The 13809-nt window shown below is 42.2% G+C and overlaps 1 protein-coding gene across 2 annotated transcripts in view; it reads right to left on the bottom strand.

Annotated features, from left to right (window-relative positions):
• LOC121844452 (tumor necrosis factor receptor superfamily member 11B-like) overlaps positions 1-6615 on the bottom strand; it is a 38010-nt gene extending 31395 nt beyond the window's left edge. The window contains exon 1 of one of the 2 annotated variants that reach the window (XM_042314558.1): positions 6424-6615. In XM_042314558.1, coding sequence (XP_042170492.1) covers positions 6424-6471 — 48 coding nt within the window. In that variant the 5' untranslated portion in view covers positions 6472-6615. The remainder of the gene's footprint in view (positions 1-6423) is intronic. The other variant, XM_042314557.1, reaches the window with a different exon arrangement.
• Positions 6616-13809: the final 7194 nt, after the last annotated feature.

Genomic DNA, 13809 nt, shown 5'->3' with positions numbered 1-13809 from the left:
AAATTTAGAACCAGGAACAGATATAGCCCTTGGTTCTCCCCAGACCTGACTGCCCTTAACCAACACAAAAACATCCTATGGCGTTCTGCATTAGCATCGAACAGCCCCCGTGATATGCAGCTGTTCAGGGAAGCTAGAAACCATTATACACAGGCAGTTGGAAAAGCCAAGGCTAGCTTTTTCAAGCAGAAATTTGCTTCCTGCAACACTAACTCAAAAAAGTTCTGGGACACTGTAAAGTCCATGGAGAATAAGAACACCTCTTCCCAGCTGCCCACTGCACTGAAGATAGGAAACACTGTCACCACTGATAAATCCACCATAATTGAGAATTTCAATAAGCATTTTTCTACGGCTGGCCATGCTTTCCACCTGGCTACTCCTACCCCGGTCAACAGCACTGCACCCCCAACAGCAACTCGCCCAAGCCTTCCCCATTTCTCCTTCTCCCAAATCCATTCAGCTGATGTTCTGAAAGAGCTGCAAAATCTGGACCCCTACAAATCAGCCGGGCTAGACAATCTGGACCCTTTCTTTTTAAAATTATCTGCCGAAATTGTTGCCACCCCTATTACTAGCCTGTTCAACCTCTCTTTCGAATCGTCTGAGATTCCCAAAGATTGGAAAGCAGCTGCGGTCATCCCCCTCTTCAAAGGGGGACACTCTTGACCCAAACTGCTACAGACCTATATCTATCCTACCGTGCCTTTCTAAGGTCTTCGAAAGCCAAGTCAACAAACAGATTACCGACCATTTCGAATCTCACCATACCTTCTCTGCTATGCAGTCTGGTTTCAGAGCTGGTCATGGGTGCACCTCAGCCACGCTCAAGGTCCTAAACGATATCTTAACCGCCATCGATAAGAAACATTACTGTGCAGCCGTATTCATTGATCTGGCCAAGGCTTTCGACTCTGTCAATCACCACATCCTCATCGGCAGACTCGACAGCCTTGGTTTCTCAAATGATTGCCTCACCTGGTTCACCAACTACTTCTCTGATAGAGTTCAGTGTGTCAAATCGGAGGGTCTGCTGTCCGGACCTCTGACAGTCTCTATGGGGGTGCCACAGGGTTAAATTCTTGGACCGACTCTCTTCTCTGTATACATCAATGAGGTCGCTCTTGCTGCTGGTGAGTCTCTGATCCACCTCTACGCAGACGACACCATTCTGTATACTTCCGGCCCTTCTTTGGACACTGTGTTAACAACCCTCCAGGCAAGCTTCAATGCCATACAACTCTCCTTCCGTGGCCTCCAATTGCTCTTAAATACAAGTAAAACTGAATGCATGCTCTTCAACCGATCGCTACCTGCACCTACCCGCCTGTCCAACATCACTACTCTGGACGGCTCTGACTTAGAATACGTGGACAACTACAAATACTTAGGTGTCTGGTTAGACTGTAAACTCTCCTTCTAGACCCATATCAAACATCTCCAATCCAAAGTTAAATCTAGAATTGGCTTCCTATTTCGCAACAAAGCATCCTTCACTCATGCTGCCAAACATACCCTTGTAAAACTGACCATCCTACCAATCCTCGACTTTGGCGATGTCATTTACAAAATAGCCTCCAATACCCTACTCAACAAATTGGATGCAGTCTATCACAGTGCAATCCGTTTTGTCACCAAAGCCCCATATACTACCCACCATTGCAACCTGTACGCTCTCGTTGGCTGGCCCTCGCTTCATTCTCGTCGCCAAACCCACTGGCTCCATGTCATCTACAAGACCCTGCTAGGTAAAGTCCCCCCTTATCTCAGCTCGCTGGTCACCATAGCATCTCCCACCTGTAGCACACGCTCCAGCAGGTATATCTCTCTAGTCACCCCCAAAACCAATTCTTTCTTTGGCCGCCTCTCCTTCCAGTTCTCTGCTGCCAATGACTGGAACGAACTACAAAAATCTCTGAAACTGGAAACACTTATCTCCCTCACTAGCTTTAAGCACCAACTGTCAGAGCAGCTCACAGATTACTGCACCTGTACATAGCCCACCTATAATTTAGCCCAAACAACTACCTCTTTCCCAACTGTATTTAATTTTAATTAATTAATTTATTTTGCTCCTTTGCACCCCATTATTTTTATTTCTACTTTGCACATTCTTCCATTGCAAAACTACCATTCCAGTGTTTTACTTGCTATATTGTATTTACTTTGCCACCATGGCCTTTTTTGCCTTTACCTCCCTTCTCACCTCATTTGCTCACATTGTATATAGACTTGTTTATACTGTATTATTGACTGTATGTTTGTTTTACTCCATGTGTAACTCTGTGTCGTTGTATCTGTCGAACTGCTTTGCTTTATCTTGGCCAGGTCGCAATTGTAAATGAGAACTTGTTCTCAACTTGCCTACCTGGTTAAATAAAAGGTCAAATAAAATTTTTAAAAAAAAATTAGAGTAGAGAAAAGGATAGAGACACTGTCTCTCAGTGTAGTAGAGAAAAGGATAGAGACACTGTCTCTCAGTGTTTCAATGTTATTAGAGTAGAGAAAGGATAGAGACACTGTCTCTCAGTGTTTCAATGTTATTAGAGTAGAGAAAGGATAGAGACACTGTCTCTCAGTGTTTCAATGTTACTAGAGAAGAGAAAAGGATAGAGACACTGTCTCTCAGTGTTTCAATGTTATTAGAGTAGAGAAAGGATAGAGACACTGTCTCTCAGTGTTTCAATGTTATTAGAGTAGAGAAAAGGATAGAGACACTGTCTCTCAGTGTAGTAGAGAAAAGGATGGAGACACTGTCTCTCAGTGTAGTAGAGAAAAGGATAGAGACACTGTCTCTCAGTGTTTCCATGTTATTAGAGTAGAGAAAAGGATAGAGACACTGTCTCTCAGTGTAGTAGAGAAAAGGATAGAGACACTGTCTCTCAGTGTAGTAGAGAAAAGGATAGAGACACTGTCTCTCAGTGTAGTAGAGAAAAGGATAGAGACACTGTCTCTCAGTGTAGTAGAGAAAAGGATAGAGACACTGTCTCTCAGTGTAGTAGAGAAAAGGATAGAGACACTGTCTCTCAGTGTAGTAGAGAAAAGGATAGAGACACTGTCTCTCAGTGATTCCATGTTATTAGAGTAGAGAAAAGGATAGAGACACTGTCTCTCAGTGTAGTAGAGAAGAGGATAGAGACACTGTCTCTCAGTGATTCCATGTTATTAGAGTAGAGAAAGGATAGAGACACTGTCTCTCAGTGTAGTAGAGAAAGGATAGAGACACTGTCTCTCAGTGTAGTCGAGAAAAGGATAGAGACACTGTCTCTCAGTGTAGTAGAGAAAGGATAGAGACACGGTCTCTCAGTGTAGTAGAGAAAAGACACTGATAGAGACACTGTCTCTCAGTGATTCCATGTTATTAGAGTAGACCGGTAGGACAGAAACACTACTGACGGCATCACTACTACTGTTGATGTAAAAGAGGAAGTTACTGTAGTCGCTGTGAAAAAGCTTCCCTTCAGGATGATGTGTTCCTTTCTTAATAAACGTTAGGTGGTGGATGTGTGTGTGGATGTGTGTGTGTGTGTGTGTGTGTGTGTGTGTCCTCTGTGTGTGTGTGTGTCCTCTGTGTATGTGTGTGTGTCCTCTGTGTGTGTGTGTGTCCTCTGTGTGTGTGTGTGTGTGTGTCCTCTGTGTGTGTGTGTGTGTGTGTCCTCTGTGTGTGTGTGTGTGTGTGTGTGTCCTCTGTGTGTGTGTGTCCTCTGTGTGTGTGTGTGTGTGTGTGTCCTCTGTGTGTGTGTGTGTGTGTCCTCTGTGTGTGTGTGTGTGTGTGTCCTCTGTGTGTGTGTGTGTGTGTGTGTGTCCTCTGTGTGTGTGTGTCCTCTGTGTGTGTGTGTGTGTGTGTGTGTGTGTGTGTGTGTGTGTCCTCTGTGTGTGTGTGTGTGTCCTCTGTGTGTGTGTGTGTGTGTCCTCTGTGTGTGTGTCCTCTGTGTGTGTGTGTGTGTGTGTGTGTGTGTGTGTATTTGACAACAAAAAAAACAGATTTGTGTTTATTCTACAGGGCGTGACCTTTTGACACATTTCTCTCTGCCTCTCTGTCACCTCGTGAACGGCTCATTTTGGGGAAGTTGTCTGTAACAGACGCCACCGAGTGCAGACACCACCGAGTGCAGACACCACCGGGGGCAGAGCATAAAGATAAAGAGTTAAAAGATAACAAGCCACATGTAGAACAATCCACATAGAAGAATAGCTCCCTGGCTCTGCTTTCACATTAATATCACCTGCATTCATTTACACAGAAGGCAAGTGTAGCCTATCATATCAGACACAATGTGTATCTGTGTTTCAATCATTTAACACACACACACACACACACACACACACACACACACACATGCACACACACACACACACACACACACACACACACACACACACACATGCACACACACACACACACACACACACACACACACACACACACACACACACACACACACACACACACACACACACACACACACACACACACACACGACATAAAGAGTTCAATGAAAATAGAATACGTTTATTTTCATACAAGTTCTCTACTGGTTTTTAATCTGATACAGATCTCAACATGGACATATGCAAACCCCTTTATGAGGCCCAGATAGGAAGGACACCATGCAAAACACATCAAAGGAAACAACTGTGCTTTCTGTACCAAAACAGAGAGGTGAGAACTACACTACCACCAGTGTAATATCCTATAGCATTATTATGACACATCATCGCCTGACTACTAACACACCGTTGGGCCAGAAGCAGGCACTTTTAGGACAAATTCTCACAGCTGTCACTCACTATCTATGGAATCTTGATTCACTTCACATTGGTCCTACAGGAAATAAAAACATAACCTACATCTCAACCCCATTAGCCTAGTGGGGTGGCAGGTAACCTAGCGGTTAGAGTGGAGGGACGGCAGGTAGCCTAAATCAAACCAAATTTATTTATATAGCCCTTCGTACATCAGCTGATATCTCAAAGTGCTGTACAGAAACCCAGCCTAAAACCCCAAACAGCAAGCAATGCAGGTGTAGAAGTACGGTAACCTAGTGGTTAGAGTGTAGGGACGGCAGGTAGCCTAGTGGTTAGAGTGGAGGGACGGCAGGTCGCCTAGTGGTTAGAGTGGAGGGACGGCAGGTAGCCTAGTGGTTAGAGTGTAGGACGGCAGGTCGCCTAGTGGTTAGAGTGGAGGGACGGCAGGTAGCCTAGTGGTTAGAGTGTAGGACGGCAGGTAACCTAGTGGTTAGAGTGTAGGGACGGCAGGTAGACTAGCGGTTAGAGTGGAGGGGCGGCAGGTAGCCTAGTGGTTAGAGTGAAGGGACGGCAGGTAGCCTTGTGGTTAGAGTGAAGGGACGGCAGGTAGCCTAGTGGTTAGAGTGAAGGGACGGCAGGTAGCCTTGTGGTTAGAGTGAAGGGACGGCAGGTAGCCTAGTGGTTAGAGTGAAGGGACGGCAGGTAGCCTAGTGGTTAGAGTGAAGGGACGGCAGGTAGCCTAGTGGTTAGAGTGAAGGGACTGCAGGTAGCCTTGTGGTTAGAGTGTAGGGACGGCAGGTATCCTAGTGGTTAGAGCGTTGGGCCAGGAACCGAAAGGTTGCAATATTGAATCCCCGACCTGAGAAGGTAAAAGTCGTTCTGCCCCCAAAAACAAGGCAGTTGACTCACAGTTCCTAGGCCGTCATTGAAAATAAGAATTTGTTCTTAACTGACTTGCCTAGTTTAAAAAAAAATGTAAATACAAAATTGACGTATTGTCACGTTTCATGCATGTCGCACAAATAAAAATAAATACTGATGCAGTTCATGGTTCCTTTTTAGGATTAGTTTAGGAAAATTACACATGGTATGTGTAGGGGTGGGAACCATCTCTAACCAACAAGTTATGCAAATTCAGCCTGAAACAAATTGAGTCATGACGGAGAGAGTTGAAAATACAATACACACCTATGTCAGGAGAGTCATGTGGTCGAGAAATATAGCAGCATCTTGGTGTTTAGGCTCTATGAAGCCGGTACTATTTATAATAGTCATTGACGCATAAACATTATCGACTTAGTTTACATTAAAATACAAAATATGAAATATGTAAAAGAAATTTGTTCAAAACTTTCGTCCATACAACGAGGTTTCAAAACAATCACAGTTAGAAACGTCTCATTTCTACTAATATTGGACTCCCCTTCACCAAAGACAAAGAGCTACAATTTCTATAATCAAAGATGATTTAAACACAGAATAGACTACCTACCTGTGCTGCGTTTTGATGAAGGAGCGCATCGCATCGAATATAACCGGGATGTATCGTTCATCTGCACACTGTTCTCATCTCACAATTCACTCGTTGGAATAATCTATTCAATCGTTAGAATAAACCCCTTCGCCAAACATAGTCCACGGAGAGTATCAACAACGTGAAGGTAAAATACTCACCACGTGTAATTTCATTGCTGGCTGTGGTCTCATACTGTTAGCGCTCATCTCCGTCTCCTCTGTAGTAGAAATCCGTTAGGACGAGACGAGGTTGTTTCCATACTTATACTTAGGAAGTGTGCCCACCCACTTTGGTGGCATTACGACTAGCGGGCTTCTTCGCTTTGCCTTCTTACAGGGTTTCTCCTTCAAATAAATGCATACTTGCTATGATTGCGTCATCACTTACGTAGACTATAGAGGCAGTTTAAAAAAAATCAATTTATGGTTTAGCACTGGAAATAAAATGAATATTTACAATTTGATGTATAATGCCGTTAACTCATATGAACAATAGCCTTTTTTAAGTTATTTAAAAAATAGTTATTCAAACAATGAAATTAACAAAGGAGGGCATTGATCATTCTTGCCTAATGCCTATAATGCCGAATGTTTAGGTTGTTATTGTCTCCTTCCTGGATGGGGAAGACGAGGTATTGGTTCAGAGAGAGGTTGGGTGACCAGGTATTGGTCCAGAGAGGGTTAGGTGATGAGGTATTGGTCCAGAGAGAGGTTGGGTGATCAGGTATTGGTCCAGAGAGGTTGGGTGACCAGGTATTGGTCCAGAGAGAGGTTGGGTGACGAGGTATTGGTTCAGAGAGAGGTTGGGTGACCAGGTATTGGTCCAGAGAGAGGTTGGGTGACCAGGTATTGGTCCAGAGAGAGGTTGGGTGACCAGGTATTGGTCCAGAGAGAGGTTGGGTGACGAGGTGTTGGTCCAGAGAGAGTTGGGTGACCAGGTATTGGTCCAGAGAGAGGTTGGGTGACCAGGTATTGGTTCAGCGAGAGGTTGGGTGACTTGTGTCGAGCACATTTTGTGAAGACAACAACCTCACAGAAGATGAACCATATCCATCAAACCTACCATATTTCCTGGTTAATTACAGACAGAACTGTCATATACTTTACAGTGAGTGCCTTCAGAAAGTATTCATACCCCTTTACTTGTTCCACATTTTGTTGTGTTACAGCCTGAATTCAAAATGGATTTATGTATAATAATATCTCTTATTGACAAAGTGAAAAGATGGGGTTTTAGATTTTTTTTTTTTCTCCAAATGTATTGAAAAGGAAATACTGAAAAATCTAATTTACATATACTACCATTCAAAAGTTTGGGGTCACTTAGAAATGTCATTATTTTTAAAAGATAAGCACATTTTTTTGTCCATTAAAATAACATTGAATTGATCAGAAATACAGTGTAGACATTGTTAATGTTATAAATTACTTTTGCAGCTGGAAACAGCTGATTTTAATGGACCTGATTTTTTCTTTGTAACGGCTGATTTGAATGGGCCTCTGTGCATAGGCGTACAGAGACCCATTATCAGCAACCATCACTCCTGTGTTCCAACTGCCCGTTGTGTCAGCTAGTCCAAGTTTATCATTTTAAAAGGCTAATTGATCATTAGAAAACCCATTTGCGATTATGTTAGCACAGCTGAAAACTGTTGTTTGTGATTTAAGAAGCAATAAAACTGACCTTCTTTAGACTAGTTGAGTATTTGGAGCATCAGCATTTGTGGGTTCGATAACAGGCTCAAAATGGCCAGAAACAAATACCTTTCTGCTGAAACTCGTCAGTCTATTCTTGTTCTGAGAAATGAAGGCTATTCCATGCGAGAAATTGCCAAGAAACTGAAGATCTCATACAACGCTTTGTGCTACTCCCGTCACAGAACAGCGCAAATTGGCTTTAACCAGAATAGAAAGAGGGGTGGGAGGCCCCGGTGCACAACTGAGCAAGAGGACAAGTACATTAGAGTGTCTAGTTTGAGAAGCAGACGCCTCACAAGTCCTCAATTGGCAGCTTCATTAAATAGTACCCACAAAACACCAGTCTCAACGTCAACAGTGAAGAGGCGACTCCGGGATGCTGGCCTTCTAGGCAGAGTTGCAAAGAAAAAGCCATATCTCAGACTGGCCAATAAAAAGAAAAGATTAAGATGGGCAAAAGAACAGAGACACTGGACAGAGGAACTCTGCCTAGAAGGCAGAGTCGCCTCTTCACTGTTGACTTTGAGACTGGTGTTTTGTGGGTACTATTTAATGAAGCTGCCAGTCTCCCAGTGTCTATTGGAAAGCAGACTGAATCAGGTTTTCCTCTAAGATTTTGCCTGTGCTTAGCTCTATTCCGTTTCTTTTATCCTAAAACTCCCTAGTCCCTCCCGGGTGGCGCCGTGGTTAAGGGCGCTGTACTGCAGCGCCAGCTGCACCACCAGAGACTCTGGGTTCGCGGCCAGGCTCTGTCGTAACCGGCCGTGACCGGGAGGTCCGTGGGGTGACGCACAATTGGCCTAGCGTCGTCCGGGTTAGGGAGGTTTTGGCCTGTAGGGAAATCCTTGTCTCATCGCGCACCAGCGACTCCTGTGGTGGGCCGGGTGCAGTGCGCGCTAACCAAGGTTGCCAGGTGCACAGTGTTTCCTCCAACACATTGGTGCGGCTGGCTTCCGGGTTGGATGGCGCTGTGTCAAGAAGCAGTGCGGCTTGGTTGGGTTGTGTATCGGAGGACGCATGACTTTCAACCTTCGTCTCCCCGAGCCTGTGCGGGAGTTGTAGCGATGAGACAAGATAGTAGCTACTAAACAATTGGATACCATGAAATTGGGGAGAAAAAGGGGTAAAATTTAAAAATAAAAACTCCCTAGTCCTTGCCTATGACAAGCATACCCATAACATGATCCAGCCACCACCATGCTTGAAAATATGAAGAGTTGTATTGGATTTGCCCCAAACATAATGATTTGTATTCAGGACATACATACAGTATATTTCTTTGGCACATTTTTAGCAGTTTTCCTTTAATGCCTTACTGCAAACAGGATGCATGTTTTGGAATATGTTTTATTCTGTACAGGCTTCCTTCTTTTCACTCTGTCATGTAGGTTAGTATTGTGGAATAACTACAATGTTGTTGATCCATCCTCAGTTTTCTCCTGTCACAGCCATTAAACTCTGTAACTGTTTTAAAGTGACCACCAACCTCATGGTGAAATACCTGAGCGGTTTCCTTCCTCTCCGACAACTGAGTTAGACAGGACATCTGTATCTTTGTAGTGACTGGGTGTTTTGATACACCATCCAAAGTGTAATTAATAACTTCACCATGGTCAAAGGGATATTCATTGTCTGTTTTTTTTTACCCATCTACCAATAGGTGCCCTTCTTTGCGAGGCATCGCAAAACCTCCCTGGTCTTTGTGGTTGAATCTATTTTTAAATTCACTGCTCGATTGAAGGACCTTACAGATAATTGTATGCGTGGTGTCCAGAGATGAGGTAGTCATTCAAAAATCATGTTAAAACACTATTATTGCACACAGAGTCCATGCAACTTATTATGTGACTTGTTAAGCACATTTTTACTCCTTTTTTTTAGGCTTGCCCATAACAAAGGAGTTAAATACCTATTGATTCAAGACATATTCAGCTTTTCATTTATTTATTATAAAAATGTAAAAAAGTATAAAAACATGATTCCACTTTGACATTATGGTGTATGGTGTGTTGGTCAGTAAAACAACATTTCACTTCAATACATTTTAAATTCAGGCTGTAACACAACAAAAGTCAAGGGGTGTGAGTCCTTTAAGGTACTGTACTGTTTGTCTGGAATTTGTAATCAAATTCAAATTAATTATGGCTAAACCTCCTCTCACCCTAGAATTATTGACTATGCAAATACTATGTACAGGTATTAGGAAAAGTAGGACTGGGATTTATGAGGTGGGATTTATGAGGTATAAAGTATAGTTGTCAATGTGGTTGTTTATTATTCATTGCAGTCCTGAGTGTCCACTTCCGCCTAAAGATATTAACATATTCCTACAGATATTAACATATCCCTAAAGATATTAACATATTCCTAGAGATATTAACATATTTCTACAGATATTAACATATTCCTACAGATATTAACATATCCCTACAGATATTAACATATTCCTAGAGATATTAACATATTTCTACAGATATTAACATATTCCTACAGATATTAACATATCCCTACAGATATTAACATATTCCTAAAGATATTAACATATTCCTAAAGATATTAACATATTCTTACAGATATTAACACATTCCTAAAGATATTAACATATTCTTACAGATATTAACACATTCCTAAAGATATTAACACATTGTCACGTTCTGACCTTAGTTCTTTTGTCATGTCTTTGTTTTAGTATGGTCAGGGCGTGAGTTGGGTGGGTTATCTATGTTAGTTTTTCTATGATTTGCCATTTCTGTGTTTGGCCTGGTATGGTTCTCAATCAGAGGCAGCTGTCAATCGTTGTCCCTGATTGAGAACCATATTTAGGAGCCTGTTTTCTATTGTGTTTGGTGGGTGATTATTTTCTGTTTCCTGTTGTGTGTCTGCACCAGCCAGAACTGTTTTCTGTTGTGTGTCTGCACCAGCCAGAACTGTTTTCTGTTGTGTGTCTGCACCAGCCAGAACTGTTTTCAGTCGTTCTCTTTGTTGTTTTTGTTATTTCCGTGTTCATTTAATAAATATGGACACATACCACGCTGCATCTTGGTCCTCACCTACTTCCACCAACATTGGTTGTTACACATATAAGATATTAACATATTACTACAGATATTAATATATTCCTACAGATATTAACATATTCCTACAGATATTAACATATTCCTAAAGATATTAACATATTCCTGCACCCCAATAGTTCCTCCCTATTTCCAAACTACACCTTTATCTGATTGACATTTAGTGTGCTGTGGAGTCCAAATATTTATTGACCTACTCTTATAACTCAACCAATTTAGATCAAAAGTTATTTTTTTAACTAGGCAAGTAAGTTAAGAACAAAAGTTTATTTACAATGACGGCCTACCAGGGAACAGTGGGTTAACTGTCTTGTTCAGGGGCAGAACGACATATTTTTACCTTGTCAGCTTGGGGATTTGATCCAGCAACCTTTCGGTTACAAGGACCCCAGGACCAGCAGAAGCCAAATGACCCCATAACATCACAGATCCACCACTATATTTTACAGGTATGACCTTAACAAGGGCCCCAGGGCCAGTGGAAGCTAAATAGCCCCATAACATCACAGATACACCGCTATATTTTACAGGTATGTTGTTATTTTCTGCTTATGAATCTTTCTTTAGACAAAGGTTCCAACAAATGTAAACGCCTGGAGTTTGATAAACGGCACTGGCTCTTGGATCGGAACCTTTGTTCAAATGACATGAAAATTGAATTCTGAAAATGGCGCAGGTGAAGGATATCAAAGATCTGGAAAGATGCTGAAAGGAGGAATGATACCTCCCAATGTATTCTCCAATCTCATCAAACATTTTAGTAAAGGTTGTGTTATCTTGGCAAGGTGAGGCAATGAAAGGTATTAAAAACAGGACTTATTTTACAAAACAAAATTAATGTAACTTTACCACATTAGTGGAGCATACAATATAGCTTGGTACTATTTATTTTTATTTATTAGTATTTTCTTTTAGTTATTATTGCCAATCTGTATCAAGGGTGTCATTAAATATGGACTGTATATGGCTCCAGGGGCGCTGTGTGTGTGTGTGTTGTGAGATCAGCACAGAAGACAACTGCCAGTCTCTCCAGAACTGCACTAAGTTCTATTCTAAAGTTCTATTCTAAAGTTCTATTCTAAAAGTTCTATTCTAAAGTTCTATTCTAAAGTTCTATTCTAAAAGTTCTATTCTAAAGTTCTATTCTAAAGTTCTATTCTAAAGTTCTATTCTAAAGTTCTATTCTAAAAGTTCTATTCTAAAGTTTTATTCTAAAGTTCTATTCTAAAGTTCTATTCTAAAGTTCTATTCTAAAAGTTCTATTCTAAAGTTTTATTCTAAAAGTTCTATTCTAAAGTTCTATTCTAAAAGTTCTATTCTAAAACAGGGATTAGCAGACGATCGTGACTCACCCACTGGGTGACGTACCAGACAGATGACGTAGAAAACCTAGATCAATACGTACCAGACCTACAGTCTACGTAGTTAGACACGAGCCTCATCCTCGTAGGCAGGAGGGAAACCTCGGCTGTGAAGTCACAACACCACAACGACAACACAACGATAGCTGGAGACATCCTACACACACACACGACAGTCACACCACAACCCAGCGTAACGGTAGCTGGACATCCTACACACACACGGCATCAGTGACGCGTGGACGAGGCGTGGACGCCTGGTCAGATGTCCTGCGGTGAGGTCTCTCTCCTGACACCAACGGACTCACAAAGGAGACGTGGTGAGAGGAGGTAAACCATCTACTACACAGCTTAGCCCTGTCCCTCTGACCAAGTCAAAACCCTTACCCACACACCAATTACATATCACAATGCTGCACCCTTTGGTGGCTAGCCTAGCAGTACTGTTTTCACAGACTAGACTGCTGGCTTTGGCCCATAAATAACGTGCCAAATGGCACCATATTCCCGATATAGTGCACTACATTTCACCAGGTTCCATAGGACTCTTGTGAAAAGTAGTGCACTATAGAGGGAATAGGATGCCATTTGGGACACATGCCAACAACTACTATTGTGATTTATCTTTACTACTTTTGGAAGCGGTCGATGGTAGACCTTTAAATCTGAGATTTTAGTCATGTTTGCTGTAATTTACAACCTGTCTTATGCAAAATGTCCACGTCAAATGCGTTTGTTGGTTAAATCTTTGTTTAGATTCTGCAGCGACGCAGCGATCTCTGATTTAAATACAAAACAAGCAGAAAGATTAAAAGATTATGTTTCCTGCATCATGTAGCATAGAGGGTTAAGAGGCCAAATGGAACCCTCTTCCCTGTTTAGTGCACTATTTTTGACCAAGGCCAATAGGACTCCGGTCAAATGTAGTGCACTATATAGGAAATAGGGTGCCATTTGGGGGACAGGACAAGGAATCTCATGCCATCTCATTTGCATCCTCTGCAGTCTGATATGAGAGGTTTCACTCTTTTCCCTTTGTTTAGCCATTCGTTCCCATGTGTTCCTGTCAGCCTGCAAAGCTAACCAAACACAACCCATTTCCATAACAGATCTCACAAATGAATGGAAAAAGGGAACCTTAACTGATAGCTGGCCTCTAGCCCTGGACAACAGTCTGTTATGAGAGAGAGAGCCTGGGACAACCTGAACAACAGTCTGTTATGAGAGAGAGAGCCTGGTACAACCTGAACAACAGTCTGTTATGAGAGAGAGAGAGTCTGGTACAACCTGAACAACAGTCTGTTATGAGAGAGAGAGAGTCTGGTACAACCTGAACAACAGTCTGTTATGAGAGAGAGAGCCTGGTACAACCTGAACAACAGTCTGTTATGAGAGAGAAAGAGCCTGGTACA

The sequence above is a fragment of the Oncorhynchus tshawytscha genome, unplaced genomic scaffold (genome assembly GCF_018296145.1).
Source record: "Oncorhynchus tshawytscha isolate Ot180627B unplaced genomic scaffold, Otsh_v2.0 Un_contig_8410_pilon_pilon, whole genome shotgun sequence".
Classification (NCBI taxonomy): domain Eukaryota; kingdom Metazoa; phylum Chordata; class Actinopteri; order Salmoniformes; family Salmonidae; genus Oncorhynchus; species Oncorhynchus tshawytscha.
Note: the sequence above shows the minus strand (reverse complement) of the source record. Positions and strands in the feature narration are given on the sequence as shown.